The sequence below is a fragment of the Centropristis striata genome, chromosome 5, assembly GCF_030273125.1.
Source record: "Centropristis striata isolate RG_2023a ecotype Rhode Island chromosome 5, C.striata_1.0, whole genome shotgun sequence".
NCBI lineage: Eukaryota > Metazoa > Chordata > Actinopteri > Perciformes > Serranidae > Centropristis > Centropristis striata.
This window is the reverse complement of record NC_081521.1, coordinates 1,814,713-1,833,034: the sequence shown is the minus strand read 5'-3', so window position 1 is coordinate 1,833,034 and position 18,322 is coordinate 1,814,713. Positions and strand designations below refer to the sequence as shown.

At 32.7% G+C, this 18,322-nt stretch overlaps 1 protein-coding gene across 1 annotated transcript in view; it reads left to right on the top strand.

Moving 5' to 3' along the window:
* Positions 1-343: 343 nt before the first annotated feature.
* LOC131972361 (4-aminobutyrate aminotransferase, mitochondrial-like) overlaps positions 344-18,322 on the top strand; it is a 37,741-nt gene continuing 19,762 nt past the window's right edge. Inside the window, exons 1-5 of the mRNA XM_059334188.1 lie at positions 344-542; positions 6,333-6,447; positions 11,960-12,057; positions 12,218-12,247; positions 14,418-14,535. Coding sequence (XP_059190171.1) covers positions 6,381-6,447; positions 11,960-12,057; positions 12,218-12,247; positions 14,418-14,535 — 313 coding nt within the window. The 5' untranslated portion in view covers positions 344-542; positions 6,333-6,380. The remainder of the gene's footprint in view (positions 543-6,332; positions 6,448-11,959; positions 12,058-12,217; positions 12,248-14,417; positions 14,536-18,322) is intronic.

The window sequence follows — 18,322 nt, the reverse complement described above, 5'->3', positions numbered from 1 at the left end:
TTAGTCCTTTAGTCCAACATGAAATGTGATTTTGAAATCTTTTTTTTTTTTACTTTCAAAACACTATCATGCCCAATAAAGAATTTTAAATGTTGCAAATGTGAACAAAGAAAAAAAATGAATTTTCAGCATTATTTGGTCACACTAACCTGACATTGATTTGACTGGATTGTTTACGAATGAACGCTGCTTTACAGCAGGAAAAACCAGAGAATTGAAGAGAACAAAAGAAGAAAAGGACTAGTTGTACCTGAGGAAGAGGAGGACAGGTGAAACCAATCAGTGGAGGGAAATCACACAAAGGGGGAGAAGGAGGGAGAAGGTAAGTATGCATGACGAGACTTTAACTTAGCATAAAGATCTCAAGACAACAAAGACTAAACATGAAACTAAAATGAGGCTTGACAGGAAACACTGAACATCAACATGAATAAAATGAACACATGTCCAACAGCAGCAGGTCGGACAGGAAGAAACAAAGAGCTGCAGGAGCAGAAACAGAAAGCAGACTGAAGGAAGCAACAGAACAGGGTCAACAACAGGTAAACAGGCCAAGGTGTCTCTGTTTGAACCTTTACAGGACAACAACAGTTATTTATAGATAACAATAACACTCCCTGTTAACACAATAAACAACTTTCTGAATTGCATAGCTACCAACCTGGTCTCACAGAAATCCGTGAAATAGCCACGGATTTCGCTTAACTCAAAATCCGTGGAATAGCCACGGAATCGCTCAAATTTCTGTGAAACTGACACGGATTTGGCTACAATGCAAGTTAATGACAGTCATATCCCGTGGCTATTCCAACATACAAAGTGATTATGTACATTCACTGAGTGAATATTTAGAAAATAAAACATATATTTCTCGCTAGAAATGTGATCAAAATCCATTTTTATGCAGAAACTCAGTCAAAATATTGATTTTTCACAAAAAATGAGAGAACTGTCCGCCATGTTTTTTGTTCTGACCGCCGGGACCTTGAAGGTCACGTGACTTGGAACAAACCAATAGGAACAAATATCCATGGAATAGCCACGGGATATGATGTCATTAACTTGCATTGTAGCCAAATCCGTGTCAGTTTCACGGAAATTTGAGTGATTCCGTGGCTATTCCACGGATTCCTGTGAGACCAGGTTGATAGCTACGTATATATAGATCAGGGATGGGCAACTTAAATGCTGCAGGGGGCCTCAGTTTATCATGTTCACTACCACAGGGCCACATATAGGAGCATCACTTCACCAGATATGATGAAACTGACATTTTAAATATGTTTACAGTGCAGTAACTTAACATATTTCATGCTCAAATGCATGTTAATAGTAATTATTAATAGTATAAATAGGAATACAAAAGGTTTGAAGCAAATTTTCATTAATCCTTTATTTATTTTTCAATGTCCTTGATAAAAGACTCTGTTTATTTTTCATGTTTCTCTCCATGTTAGAGTATGAATAAACCATGAAAGCGTTGGACATTGCTGCACTGTTAAATATGGATTGATTTTCACATCCTCAGGTTGACTAGACAAACACAAGGGGGGCTCACATCGCAAAGAGCTAAATGAATAAACAGGCTTTGTTTGACCCTTTATAAAAAATAAGAAAAATAAACACTTTTCCTCCAGAGCAAATTAATATTACACACTGATAAATGAGAAATGTGTGCTGTAGTCTCGATAAGGCCAACAGCCGAATAAAAATAAAACAGAGCGGTTTCTGTCTTTTTTTTAGCCCTTTAGTCCAACATGAAATGTGATTTTGAATCTTTTTTTTTACTTTCAAAACACTATCATGCTCAAAAAAGAATTTTAAATGTTGCAAATGTGAACAAAGAAAAAAGTCAGTATTTATTAGTCAGAATAAACTAATTCTAAGGTATTTGTGGTTCATTGAGATTAGATATTTTTACTGGTTTTGGAAAGTTTTGACAAGACAAATTTTCTTGTTCCATTGGCAGATAATTTAGCTATTTTTAAGCAAAATACACCTATTTTTTGTACTTTTTTCTTCTTGTTTTTAACTCTATGGAGTTTTGGGCTATTTTGTCCATTTTTCAATCCTTTTAATCCTGTATACACCACTTGTGACTTTTTTGGTCATTTTGTGTCTTTTTTTGGTCATTTTATGTCTTTTTTGGTCATTTTGTGTCTTTTTTTAGTCATTTTGTGTCTTTTTCTAGTCATTTTGTGTCTTTTTTTTAAGTTATTTTGTGTCTTTTTTTGGTCATTTTGTTGCTTTTTTGGTAATTTTCTCTTTTTTTTAGTCATTTTCTGTCTTTTTGTGTCCTTTTTTTTGGTCATTTTCTGTCTTGACAAGTCTTGACAAGACAAATTTTCTTGTTCCATTGGCAGATAATTTAGCTATTTTGACGCAAAATACACCTAATTTTTGTACTTTTTTCTTGTTTATAAGAGGTGACTTTTTGCAGTGCAGCTTCTCTACTGAAGTCTTCATTAGTTATTACTCCTGCCACCTCCTCTCACTCCTGCTCCTCCTCTTGTTGTTCAGATTCCAGTTTATCCAAGTTCAAACTCCCTCCGTCCCTGCAGCCTTCCTCCATCACTTTATTATACATAATCCACCTGTTGTGCAACTCTCCCAACCAGTTTCATCCAGTTCAGGAGGTGTCAAGAAACCAGCTGCATGTTTAGGAGGCTGCATGCAACCTGTGTGTGTGTGTGTGTGTGTGTGTGTGTGTGTGTGTGTGTGTGTGTGTGTGTGTGTGTGTGTGTGTGTGTGTGTGTGTGTGTGTGTGTGTGTGTGAAGGTTCAGGGTTTCTGTGCTGTCTGACAGCAGATATCTGGTTTTATCCTGTTCCTCGTGTTGCATAAGAGCTCAGGAAGAAGGAGAAAGAGTTGAGAGAGCTGACATCACGTCTTTCTGAGCCTCATTCTGACCATTTTTATAAGTTTTTCTTATATTTCTGGAGTCATTTTTCTATAAAATGAGCAGCTACTGCCGATTGTCTGTTACATCAACTGCAGGACTTCAGTACACTGCAAATTATTTCTTTCTTTCACTGTAAATGATTTGTTTCTTACCAAGATTTTTCAATTAATTGTCTTTTGTTTGTTTTTTTGCTCTTTCAGCCATTTTTTGCAACTTTTAGTCCAGTTTGTTTACTCGCCACATAGAATTTAAAAAGCTGGGAAGCAGAAGATTAATTTGAGATTGAGCTCAGCATTGTGTGTCTAGTCATAATATTAATTAATTAAAATTGTAAAAAAAAAAAAACATTTCTTAAGTTTACGATATTATGATATGAATATAGGAAGTCCATTCCCATGCACAATTATGTTTAATAAGTTGTTTGAGGATTTTTTTGAGTTGATACCATTTATTCTGCAGATTTGGTGCAAAATTTTGCAATTTCTGCTCTATAAAACCAAACTTGTTGTTTTAACTTAAAAATGTGAGTGTCGATGCTGCGAAATAATTTCATGTCAAGACCACAAAGACGATGGTTTTAACTCAAATTAATTTTGCTATTTGAATCAATATTTTAAGTTAAAATTACTTTTTCGCACAAACTTTGTTGTATTGAAAAGGAAAAATTAGTTATGATAACAAACAAGATTTTTTAAAAAGTATTACACAATTTATCTTGTTTTAAGAGTTAATTTCTTATTTTAAATGTTCAACATACTTATTTCTAGATTTAACAATCTTATTTTAAGACATCTCTTGGATTTATTCTGGTTTTAAATTGTTTTATTCTGGTTTTACGTGGTTTTACTCTGGATTTATGTGGTTTTATTCTGTTTTATGTGGTTTTATTCTGGTTTTCAAATGTTTTATTCTGGTTTTATGTGGTTTTATTCTGGTTTCATCTGGTTTTATTCTGGTTTTAAATGATTTTATTCTGGGTTTATGTGGTTTTATTCTGGTTTTATTCTGGTTTTATTTTGGTTTTAAATGGTTTCATTCTGGGTTTATGTGGTTTTATTCTGGTTTTAAATGGTTTTATTCTGGTGTTAAATGGTTTTATTATGGTTGTAAATGGTTTTATTCTGGTTTTAAATGGTTTTATTCTGGTTTTATGTGGTTTTATTCTGGTTTTATGTGGTTTTATTCTTATTTTATGTGGTTTTATTCTGGTTTTATGTGGTTTTAAGTGGTTTGAACTGGTTTCATTCTGGTTTTAGATTGTTTTATTCTGGTTTTAGATTGTTTTATTCTGGTTTTATGTGGTTTCATTCTGGTTTTAAGTGGTTTGAATTGGGTTTTATTCTTGTTTTAAGAGTTAATTTCTTATTTTAAGTGTTCAACCTGCTTATTTATTATAGATTTAATAATCTTAATTTAATAAATATTGTCAAGGTAAATTATCTGTCCATGCAGCAAGATCATTTCCCTCAGATTTACTGTTTGATCTGGTTTTTAGACTAAACACCTTTGTTGCAGTGTGGAACCTGTTAGATAACCAAAATTGGAGCCAGAACGTACACCACATAATGTAGCAGTATGACAACATTATACATTCCCTGCTCTTGTTTATTGATTTTGCTGGTTGTCACAGTGATGAAATTAACTCGTGAATAGAGTGAGATCATTATAGAGACAAAGACATTTAAATGAATGAAGAAGAGAGTAAGAACCCACTGAGTAACTTCATTTAGGAAGATTGGATTTTTAGATTTGGCAGAATTGGATTAAACGGACCAACAAACAGTCATGGAAAAACTGATTAGACTGTTTTCTTCAGTTTCTTGTTCATTTAATGTCTGGTTCAACTAAAGGTTCATTTGTTTGGACAAATATAATGATAACAACAAAAATATCTGATAAGAGTTTAATTTAAGAGCTGATATCTAGACATTGGTTTTATGATGATGACATGATTTTATTGATAATAACCAAAATCATTATGAAGACTTTTAGTTATACCAGGCATTAAAATGAACAAGAAACAGAAGAAAACAAGGGTGGTTTAATACTTTTAACATGACTGTATTTTTGGTCATTTTGTGTCTTTTTTCTGATAATTTTTACATCTATTATTGGTAATTTTGTTTCTATTTTGATACTTTTGTGTCCTTTTTCGGTCATTTTTAGATCTATTTTTGGTAATTTTGTTTCTATTTTGATACATTTGTGTCTTTTTTTGATCATTTTTACATCTATTATTGGTAATTTTGTTTCTATTTTGATACATTTGTGTCTTTTTTTGATCATTTTTACATCTATTTTTGGTCAATTTGTATCTTTTTCGGTCATTTTTACATCTATTATTGGTAATTTTGTTTCTATTTTGATACATTTGTGTCTTTTTTTAAATCATTTTTACATCTATTTTTGGTCAATTTGTATCTTTTTCGGTCATTTTTACATCTATTATTGGTAATTTTGTTTCTATTTTGATACATTTGTGTCTTTTTTTGATCATTTTTACATCTATAATTGGTCATTTTGTTTCTATTTTGATACATTTGTGTCTTTTTTGGTCATTTTTACATCTATAATTGGTCAGTTTGTATCTTTTTCGGTCATTTTTACATCTATTTTTGGTCAATTTGTATCTTTTTCGGTCATTTTTACATCTATTATTGGTAATTTTGTTTCTATTTTGATACATTTGTGTCTTTTTTTAATCATTTTTACATCTAGAATTGGTCAGTTTGTTTCTATTTTGATACTTTTGTGTCCTTTTTTGGTCATTTTTTAGATCTATTTTTGGTCATTTTGTGGCTTTTCCTGTCATTTTTACATCTATTTTTGGTAATTTTGTGGCTTTTTCTGTCATTTTTGTATCTATTTTTGGTCAATTTGTATCTTTTTCAGTCATTTTTACATCTATAATTGGTCATTTTGTTTCTATTTTGATACATTTGTGTCTTTTTTGGTCATTTTTACATCTATAATTGGTCAGTTTGTATCTTTTTCGGTCATTTTTACATCTATTTTTGGTAATTTTGTTTCTATTTTGATACATTTGTGTCTTTTTGATCATTTTTACATCTATAATTGGTCAGTTTGTTTCTATTTTGATACTTTTGTGTCTTTTTTGGTCATTTTTCCGCCTATTTTTCTATCTACAGTCAAGGAAACATCCTTGATTGCAAACAAAATCATTATGAATAAAACCATGTTGAATGTCTAGATATCAGCTCTTAAATTAAACTCTTATCAGCTATTTGAAGAAAACAAGGAGGTCTAATAATTTTTTTCCATGACTGTATAAGTTATTGGTTAATTTTCCCCTCTTAAAAATTAGTACCAGCATAAAATCTCTCTCTCTCTCTCTCTCTCTCTCTCTCTCTCTCTCTCTCTCTCTCTCTCTCTCTCTCTCTCTCTCTCTCTCTCTCTCTCTCTCTCTGCAGGTGATGTGATAAAGGTAAACTTCGGGTCCTGTTCCTCTCACTTCAGTCATGGCTTCGTCTCTGAGCAGTCGTCACTTTCTCTCTCTGCACAAACACCTGAAGATCACAGTTCCAGGTAAATCCACCACTAAATTCATTATAAATCCCTTTAAATCAGTTTTCAGGAAGTAATGTTTCAGGTAATCACATGTCATTTTGCTATAAATGTCCTTCTATGGATAACAAATAAGTTTTTATTCATTATATTTATTTACCTTCACTAAATGAGTCAAGACTTTTTATTTATTTTCAATTATAATTGCCTTTTGTTTTGTTTATTTTGCTCTTTCAGCCATTTTTTGCAACTTTCAGTACAGTTTGTTTACTCGCCACACAGAATTTAAAAGATGGGAAGCAAAAGATTAATTTAAGATTGAGCTCAGCATTCTGTGTCTAGTCATAATATTAATCAATCAGTTAATTAAAATTATACAAAAAACAACATTTTTTCAAGTTTATGATATTATGATATGAATATAGGAAGTCCATTCCCATGCACAATTATGTTTAATAAGTTGTTGCAGCATTTTTTTCGGGTTGATACCATTTATTCTGCAGATTTGGTGCTAAATTTTGCAATTTCTGCACTATAAAACAAAACTTGTTGTTTCAACTTAAAAATGTGTGTCAATGAGTGTCAATGCTGCAAAATAATTTTATGTCAAGACAACAAAGATGATGGTTTTAACTCAAATGAATCTTGAAGCTATTTGACTCAATATTTTAAGTTAAAATGACTTTGTTGCACAAACTTTGTTGTATTGAAAAGGAAAAAATAGTTATGATAACAAACAAGCAACACTGGGTTGGAACTGTTTTTCAAAAATAGTCAAAAAATCCCACCAGAATACAAAATAAAACACTAAAACTTTAAGAAACACCATCAGAAAATTCCATTCAATGCCTTGATTTGTTTTTTTGTTTTTTTAAAAACCCTTATTATTAACAATTAATTGGTGAGAATTCCTTTTTTTGTCAACACAAATATGAAAAGCTGCTCATCCTCTGGATGCTCCTGGTCTCTAGTTTATGGTTGTAAAGTTTGATGAGGCTGATGATCCTCGAGGTCACAGCAGCTCGTTTATACACTGAGCTGCTGTTTAAAAAAGCCTCTCGCTGCAGTAAAACGGGTAAAATCATCAATAATAAATAAAACTGAATCCACGAGACTCTCAGCTGTCCAGTGGAAGAAGTATTCAGATCCTTTACTGCAGTAAAAGTACAAATACACACTGTGAAATGACTCCACTACAGTAAAAGTCCTGCATTCATAACTTACTGAAGTAAAAGTACTGAAGTAAAAGTACTCACTCAGATTGTTTTATATATTCTAAATATATATACATATGTTTAGTAATTTTGTGTCTTTTATTTTGGTAATTTTGTGTCTTTTTTTTAATGTTGTCGCTTTTTTGGTAATTGTAAGTCGTTTTTGTAATTTTGTCTTTTAAATTTTTTTAAATTTGTCATTTTTTGTGCACTTTTTTGGTAATTTTGTCTTTTTTGGTCATTTTAATTCTTTTTTGTAATTTTTTTTCTTTTTTTTTTGAGAATTGGGAATGGAAATGGAATGGAAATACTCAAGTAAAGTACAAGTACCTCAAAGTTACACTTAAGTACAGTACTTGAGTAAATGTACAGCATGTGTCATGCTGTTATCTCTAAGTGAGTCTGTCTGTAGAGAGCAGACTTGAAGCTGTAAAAAAAAAAAAATTGGTTTAATTTACGGTAAAAACCAGCAGCTGTGGTTGCCAGAACTTTACCGTAATAAATACGGTGCAGCTTTTTCTAATATTACGGTAAAATTATTTAAACACTGTTGATTTCACGTTTAAGATTGACACTTTATTCCATATTTTACCGTATAAATAAAACGTTTTTCCATCAAAAGAAACGCTGTTCTGCCATATAATTAACAAGAAAATACTTTATAAATGCCGCATAAATTAAAGATTTTACCATTAAATATTACAGTATATTTCTGTTAGAGATATGGTGTTTAGTACATTTAACAGTGAGAAAAAGTATTTTTACAAGAAAATAGATGTAAAAATATCAGTGATGCTTGTATATATATTACATTAAATACATATTACAGTATATTTTTGTTGTGCCAGAGTATTTTACAGTGGAGTAATTTTTTTTTTTTTTTAAATGTAAAAAATCCTGTTTTGTCTGATATATACATTTACAGTGTTTCATTGTTACTGAAACTGAATTAACTCATTTATCATTTTACGCCTTTTACTGTCATGGTTTAACAGTTTTTCACCCTCAAATCTTTTTTCAATTTTTTTGTGTGTTTTTATGTGTGGTTTTTTGTAATTTTTCGTGTTTTTCATGTGTTTTTATGTGTATTTTTTGTGTGTTTTTATGGGTGTTTTTTGTTTTTTGTGTGTGTTTTTGTGATTTTTTTTGCGTATTTTATGTGTTTTTGTATGTGTTTTGCATGTACAGTGTATTTTACAGTGGAGTAATGTATTTTTCAAAAAGCAAAACTGTAAAAAAAAATCCTGTTTTGGCTGATACAAACATTTACAGTGTTTCATTGTTACTGAAACTGAATTAATTCATTTATCATTTTACGTCTTTTACTGTCATGGTTTAACAGTTTTTCACCCTAAAATCTACAGACCTTTTTTTTTACAGTGTATCTTTTTACAGTGTATATACAATGTTTAATTTTACCACCTATTTCTGATGCAGTTTGACAGAGTTTTACTGTAATTTCTACAAAAAAATTTTACAGTGTAGGTGCCCACAGAGCCTGTTTTCATTCAGATATCTTGAGGTCAAAGGTCAAGGGACTGGTTTGAAAATTGCCAGGCTTGTTTTTCCTCTCACTACAATTTAGCTTTAACTTTCTCCTCCTCCTCCTCCTCCTCCTCCTCCCCGACAGGACATCAGAACGCGGTTTATTCCAGATCATTTATAGTTGCATAGGATAGCAGCAATAAGTAACGTGTGTCAATGTTTGATTGACTTGAAGCAATACAGATAGTTGTTTTTTAGGAGACTGATCTGTCTCAAAGGTCTTCGTTCCTGGCAATCATCAATTGCCCAATCTGTGTGGGGCAGATTTACTACTTTCTATTCTGTAAAGGAGGTTGACACCAAAATGATTTATGCTTATCTCAATGTCAAGGAGTAATAGGAGAGTTACAAGGTTAGAGCGGAGCATGAGGTCACGAGCTGGAGAAGGTTAGATAGAATTTCTCCTCAAATGCTGCAAAAACTGAAATCTGAGTCAGAGTAAATATCTCACATCAAAAGGGGATATCTGCTTATTTTTTGTCTGATAAGATAGTTCTTCTTAGTCAGCAGTTTTTATTTTAGACTGTTTCTTGTTTGATATAAAGATTTCACGGCTTTTGACTTATTTCAAGAATTTTAAGAAAATTATTCTACATCCAGGTAAAAGTCTTTGTAGCTGTATCAAGAAAATGACCAAAAAAAGCCATAAATTGACCTAAAAAAGACACAAAATGATCAAAAGAAGACGCCAAATGGCCAAAAATAGACGCGAAATGACCAAAAAAGCCATAGAATTACCAAAAAAAAGACACAAATTGACCAAAAAAAAGACACAAATTGACCAAAAAAAGACACAAAAGGAACAAAAAAAGCCACAAAATTATCAAAAGAAGACGCCAAATGGCCAAAAATAGACGCAAAATGACCGAAAAAAGCCACAAAATGAACAAAAAGACACAAATTGACCAAAAATAGACGCAAAATAACCAAAAAAAGACACAAAATTAACAAAAAAAAAATACAAATTGACCAAAAAAAGGACACAAATTAGTTAGTTTTTAGTATTTAGTCTGATTTTGCTGGTTTCTAGAAATATAATGCCTATGCATATCATTATGTCAAGATAATGGCTCTCGCATTTCCTGATTATTAATTCAAGAATATTTTTCAACATAGCTTAATGTGCTTATTTAATTATTAGTATTATTATTATTATGCCCTTATTTAATTATCTTACTGTTTAAAGACTTGTTTTTAGGATTGACATTGTGAGCTTTTTCATGCTTTTCAATCTATTCAACTGTTGAATATGGTGAGTTTTTACCTCAAATATTGGCTCCAGTTGAGAGTTTTAGTTGCATGAAGTTTGAATGATATTTCAAAAGCATTTTCTATCACCAAAACATGCTCATTTCAAGTATTTCTGCCTTATTTTAATGTTACTATAGTCAGGCTTTTCAAGACACAAATGCTCAAAATAAGAATATTTTGATTTATTTCCAGACATCGTTGGTTTTCTAGTTTCTAGATATTTTACTGATTTATAGAATGCTTAGAAAGAAACATTTATTTACTGCACTGGCAGATAGTTTTACTTGTTTCCAGCATGTATTTGCTTAATTCTACTTATTTATTTCTTGATTTTTTTCAGTGTAGGTGCAGTTTCTTCTCAAAATACTGAGAATGTGATCAATCAAAGCCTTTAGTTAGTTTGTGCAGCACGGAGAGAAGACAGTCATCGTTTCTCTGACAAAAGAAACTTTTAACACTTTTAAACAGAAACTCAGTCTGACGTGATCAAAGGATGGAGGTCGTTACAGGTGAAGTCACGACTTAATCTAATTAACAAACAGAAACCAGATGTTACAGTATTACAGGACAGACAGAAACTCCAAAGAAACAAAAGGAACACAATCATTAATACACATTATAACCTCCTCACACACATATTCTTGTACTTCTACCTTTGTGAGGACCCTCATTGTAATAGTTTTGGATTTTTCATCAGTTTTAGTTTTAATTTCGTTGTGAATTTTTGTTTTCAAATTCAGTTAGTTTTAATTAGTTTTTAGAGTGAGTTTGCCAGTTTTGGTTTAGTTTTTAGTTTTTTGAAATGCTTTAGTTTTAGTGTTAGTTGTAGTTTTTTGTAATGGGGTTTTATTTGTTGGGTGGGAGATTAAAAGAGGTCACAGTAAATTTTGATCCATCTTCATTATGTATGAAAAAAGTTCACACGAAAGACGAAAACGAAGGACATTTTCACTATAATTTTAGTTGGTTTTAGTTAATTATGTTTAATTATTAAACTAAATTTAATTATTATTATGTTTTATTGTAACCTTTAACCCTAAAACACAGTCTGAAATCTCAAAAAAGCCTTTAAAGAAGTGAAGACCGGCCGAAATGTCCTCACTTTGTTGGTTAAAACATTTTTGGTCAAAATTGAGTTATAACTTAAAATGAACTCTTTGGTCAAAAACAGTTTTCAGACAGTAAAAGTTGCTGGTTGGTGGGTTTTATGTTGCTCCAGTTAGATATAAACTAGCTGCAGGACGTCCGGTGTCAGTAATGGATACATGAGTCTTCAAACATCACAACACTGGAAAAAATCAAGAGAAAAACCTCTCAATAAAGGTTAACCTGGACTGGTTTCAACCAAAAAACAATCCGGAGCTCTGAAATAACAAAATGATGCTCACGTGTTTAAACATTAACTGTTATCATACTACAATTATCACGTTCACTCTCTGTTTGTGTGTGTGTAAATGATTATTCAGTAACCTGTGTGTGTGTGTGTGTGTGTTTGTGTGTGTGTTTGTGTGTTTGTCCACTAGGGGGCAGATACGTCAGTCAGGCTGCAACAAAAACAAAAGCAGCATGTGATTATGATGGACCCTCGATGAAAACATCTGTACCTGGACCACGGTCACAGGTAACACACACACACACACACACACACACACACACACACTCTCACAGGTAACACACATACACACACACACACACACACACACACGTAACACGCACACACACACACACATACACACACACACTCCTCAGGTATTACTAACTAACTTTTTCTGTTTCTGTAGGCACTGACCAAACAACTGGAAAAAATCCAGGTGAGCTAAAGTGTGTGTTTGTGTGTGTATGTGCATGTTACGTGTGTGTGTGTGTGTGTGTGTGTATGTGCATGTTACGTGTGTGTGTGTGTGTGTGTGTGTATGTGCATGTTACGTGTGTGTGTGTGTGTGTGTGTGTATGTGCATGTTACGTGTGTGTGTGTGTGTGTGTGTGTGTGTGTGTGTATGTGCATGTTACGTGTGTGTGTGTGTGTGTGTGTGTGTGTATGTGCATGTTACGTGTGTGTGTGTGTGTGTGTGTGTGTCTGTCTATGTGCATTTTGTTTGTGTGTGTCTATGTGCATGTTGTTTGTGTGTGTCTATGTGCATGTTGTGCGTGCGCGTGTTCGTGCGCCTGTGTCTATGTGCATGTTGTTTGTGTGTGTGTGTGTGTGTGTCTATGTGCATTTTGTTTGTTTGTGTGTGTGTGTCTATGTGCATGTTGTGCGTGTGTGTGCGTGCGCATGTGCGTGCGCGTGTTCGTGCGCCTGTCTATGTGCATGTTGTTTGTGTGTGCGTGTGCGCGTGTGTGTGTGTGTGTGTGTGTGTGCGTGCATGTTACTTGTGTGTGTGTGTGTGTCTATGTGCATGTTGTGTGTGTGTGTGTGTGTCTATGTGCATGTTATATGTGTGTGTGTGTGTGTGTGTGTGTGTGTGTGTGTGACTAATGTTAACTCGTACTGTTCAACATACAGTAACTTCTTACAGTGTAAAACTCTGAATCATGCAGAAATCTTTAGAGAATCTTGTTTCAAACAAGATGTTGTTGTTGTTTTGGACGTTCAAAAAAAATTGCACATTCACTGCAAGTATTACATCAACACCATATCTAGCTCCAAATATTTATGAAATAGAAGATAAAAATAAACTACCTCTCTCCACTCCCACTGGGGGAGGGGTCTGTGGTGTGGCGGAAGAAGGCCAACAGCAGCCTCTCTCAGCATAAAATTAATATTAATCAAGATTAAACGAAAGAAAAGGAGGAAAGAAGATACAGAGAAAATATAAAATTATAAAAAGCCACTTCACCTGATATTTTCCTGGAGTCGTTCCCAGGAAACCTCAACCACTGAACGCTGCAACTACTGCGTCTCTCTGCTGCTTTCTAAACCACTCCCTGCTCATAAACACACACACACACACACACACACACACTCACACACACACACAAGTAACATGCACATACACACACACACACACACACACACACACACACACTGCTTGCTCTGTATTTAACCCTTGTTATTCCTCCTGTCGACTATGACTATGGTTAATAAAGGTTAACTTTCATATAATTACTTGAAATTTTCAGCATATGTGCCCCTCAGCATCCTTTATAGATAAAATAAATTTCAACTTTCTTCAGACATTTTTACGTGTTTTATATATTTTTATAGCACCCATGGTCCTCAGGGGTCAAAAAGGACCCCATGACATCAGACTTAGGTTTTAGGACTTGTAGGAAAAATTATTAACAGCTTTTTTATTCACCTTTTAAGGCAACTAAAGACCAAAACATTGATATATAATTTTCATATTTTTTTTCATTATTATTGGTCAATTTTAGTCAAAGATACAAAATTAGGGCCTCGTTTCAAAAGAAAAAAAAGTAATAAAACCTGAATATTTTTTTCAATAGTAATGTATACTGTTATGTATTCTGCCCTACAAAGTCTAACTGCAGTAACTAAATTTTGGTCAAAATTGAGTTATAACTAAAAATGAACTCCTTGATGTCTGTTTTATCTTGTGACAAAGTTTTAGATTTCAATTTATTTGCTTTATTTCAGAGAAATAATGATATAAAAACCACAAAATCCAACTCAAAACCAAGCAGTAATTGCACTTACCATAGTCTGCTTTTGATATATATAGTATGCTGTACAGCAAATATATATAATATATTATATAAGTATAAAGCCTGCTATTTAATGATGATAAGTATATGGTGATGTTGGAAGACATAGTTTGACTAGAATTTTCTATGTTTTCACTCTTTGAGCTCAATCTCTTGAGTGAAAGTCAAAGATTTATACGATAAAGGTCTTTTTATTTGTCTCCAGGCAACATTCACCATCATGCTGGGCTGATTATAATGCTTCATGGCAGGAGTTCATACCAGATGAAACTCTACTGTAGCTGTTGTTAATGTTTTAATGTCTCTCCCCAGAATGTTGTTGCCATCAACTTCTTCTGTGACTATAAAGAGAGTAAAGGTAACTACCTGGTGGACGTGGACGGAAACCGCATGCTGGACATCTACACCCAGATCTCCTCCATCCCTATCGGTGAGCTTCACAAGATCACAACATACAACACAACATCCCAACCTGGTCTCACAGGAATCCGTGAAATAGCCACGGATTTCGCTTAACTCAAAATCCGTGGAATAGCCACGGATTCGCTCAAATTTCTGTGAAACTGACACGGATTTGGCTACAATGCAAGTTAATGCCAGTCATATCCCGTGGCTATTCCAACATACAAAGTGATTATGTACATTCACTGAGTGAATATTTAGAAAATAAAACATATATTTCTCGCTACAAATGTGATCAAAATCCATTTCTATGCAGAAACTAAGTCAAAATATTGATTTTTTTTCACTTAAAATGAGAGAACTGTCCGCCATGTTTTTTGTTCTGACCGCCGGGACCTTGAAAGTCATGTGACTTGGAACAAACCAATAGGAACAAATATCCATGGAATAGCCACGGGATATGACTGTCATTAACTTGCATTGTAGCGAAATCCGTGTCAGTTTCACGGAAATTTGAGCGATTCCGTGGCTATTCCACGGATTTCTGTGAGACCAGGTTGCAACATCCATACATACACGACTGGTCAAAAGTTTTAGAACACTCCAACTTTTCCAGAATTTTATTGAAAATGATGCAGTTTAATGTCTCAGTGTACCCTGAGATTAATGCATGTAACAAATAATAAACAATTGAAGTTATAAAATAAATCATAGAATCAGTTTAGAAAGGAAAATGTATTCTAAACTGTTGACTCATGGAAGTAGCACCTTAACAGATAGAACAGCTGAACACACTCAATGGAAATCAAATATTCTTCAGAAAGTTCTTCCCAACTCTGTTGCAGAAGTTCCCTTAAATGTGGAGCAACTTGTAGGTTGTAAGTGATCAAGAAAAGTTGGGACACCTGTAGGAATTGGTAGCAACTTAGCAACTTTCAAGGCTTGATCAACCTCCGTTGCTGCAGAACCGCTTTAAGTTGTTAACCCATTTCTTGTTCCCTGAAAAAGGCCTTTTTCTATCATTCTGAAATAATAATAACAATAATAATAATAATAATAATACATTTTATTTGGAGGCGCCTTTCTTGGCACTCAAGGACACCGTACAAAAAGATAGAAAAGATACAGCAATAAAATACATAGAATTAATAACAATACAATACAATAGATAGATTAGATTAGATTCGATAGAAATGTACATTATTTGTCAGTTTTGGTTAAGCTTACCTTTTTTTATTTACCTCTGGCAGTTCAACACTTACCTTTGGACCCTTTCAAGCTGTTCACTGGACTTGAACTGCTTGAATTTCAATTTAAAAAAAAAAGAAAAATTGTGGTGTTCTAAAACTTTTGACCGGTAGTGTACATCCATCCATCCATACATACATACATCCATAATCTGCTCCTCTCTTCTCTGAACTCATGTTTTAATGTACAGATGTTCAGCTATGATGCTAACTATCACTAGAAAAGTAAGAACAATATAGAAACATTTCAGACAGCAGCTGGTGCTAACTGACCGTTCACCTATTAACCCTTTGATGTACAACATGTATCTAAAGTGACCCGACAGAGTTTTTATCTTCTATATCTTTGCAATAAATTATTTTCATCATTCAGTATTCCAGGTTTTCCTCAATTAGTTTGTTTTTGATCATCATACATCCTATTTTTTTTCTGCTTTATTATTATTTTTAGTAAAATCCCTTTTTGTGTCACTACTCTTCTAATGCACAACATGGGTCAAAAATTACCCATGTCCATTATTTAGCTAAGTAGCTTGCTAAGCTAACTACTTAGCTAACTTCTTGGCTAAGTAGTTAGCTTGGAAAGCTACTTAGCCAAGTAGTTAGCTATGTAATAATACTAAAACTTTTTTTTGTTATCAAAAACAAGATATTTAAAGAATACTTGGAATATTCAATCATAAAATATGTTGATATGAAAAATAGAGCACAGAAATACACAGCAGCATTAAATAACAACATTATATTAAATAACAATATTATATTAAATAACATAAAGGGAATGAAGGAGGGTCATTTTAGACCATGTTGAGCATCGAAGGGTTAAAAAGACTCAAAGGTTAAACAGGTGTACCTAATAAAGTGGCAGATGAGCGTATAAATCCCTTATATGACAGGAATTATGTTCCATCAGTGCAACCTTGTGTAATGATTGATTACCCTTGAATTATAGACATAATTATTCCATGACTTTGTGACCATTTTTGCCCTTTAATCTGAGATTACATGATCTGATCTGATCTGATTTGTCCCATAAACATGTTTGTGTTCCTGCTCTATCACTGACCTGTCCTCTGTCACAAAGGGTTAAACTAATGACACACAGCATAAAAGCGGAGTAATAAACTAATGTTCTCTCTGATATAGGCTACAGTAAACATTGATCAATAACTAATGTACTATGACATTATGCACTTTGATATCAAATTAACCAATGAGGGAAATAATCAGCACATCTGGCTCTGGAGGAAGGAAACAGGGACGAGATAAGAAAGATAAGTTAGCTTTGAATTTCCCTCATAACAGGTTAATTAAACAACTTCTGAATGAATTCTCACACACCTAATTATAATTATTAATTATTATAACAGACTGACAACTGAGGACGATTGTTTACATTCTCAGAATGGATAGAAATAAGTTCAGTACTTCATTTTTATTTTTTGCTCATGTTCTCAGTGGCTTCTCCAGTCTGATTAAAAACTTAAAAATTGAATCAAATCAATTATTTGTACAAATTTTAGCAGTGGTGGAAAGTAACTAAGTACATTTACTCAAGTACTGTACTTAAGTACAATTTTGAGGTACTATTTTACTTGAGTATTTCCATTATATGTAACTTTATACTTCTACTTCACTACATTTTGATCCAAATATTGAACTTTTTACTCCACTAAGTTTATCTGACAGCTTTAGTTACTTTACAAGTCGAGATTTAACATAAAAATCATGATAAATTTAAGTGATGAGAAGAAATTTTGTTTAATTAAACCACAAAACAATATAATAAATGAGCCATACCTTTACAAAATTAAAACAGCTTACAAAAATGCATCAATATAAATAATCTAATAACATATTTAGATATAGATTTAGATTTAGGACATATAAAACAATCTGAGTGAGTGATAATTTAGAGTGATTGGACATTTTTTAAACCTCTTTTTTACATATTTATCGTATGTTAATTAGTTAAAATGAGCCCTGACTTGAGAAAATTAAAATGCTGCTTACATAAATGCACCAATACATTTAAAAAAATAATATATTTAGAATAAATATAATAATCTGCATAACGAGTACTTTTACTTTTGTACTTTAAGTACATTTTGATGCTGATACTTTTGTACTTTTACTTTTGTACAAGTATAACTTTGAGGTACTTGTACTTTACTTGAGTATTTCCATTCCATTTCCATTCCCAATTCTCAAAAAAAAGAAAAAAAATTACAAAAAATAATTCAAATGACCAAAAAAAGAAACAAAATTACCCAAAAAGTGCACAAAAAAAAGACACAAAATTACCAAAATAAAAGACACAAAATTACTAAACATATGTATATATATTTAGAATATATAAAACAATCTGAGTGGGTCCATTCTGCAAAACGAGTACTTTTACTTCTACTTTTGTACTTTTACTTCAGTAAGTTTCACAGTGTGTATTAGTACTTTTACTGCAGTAAAGGAGCTGAATACTAATACTAGTCCTGTCAACAACACTTATCACAAACCCTTCAGCTAAATATGTCTCTGTTCAGACTAATGGGACAAAGTTATCTCCGAGCC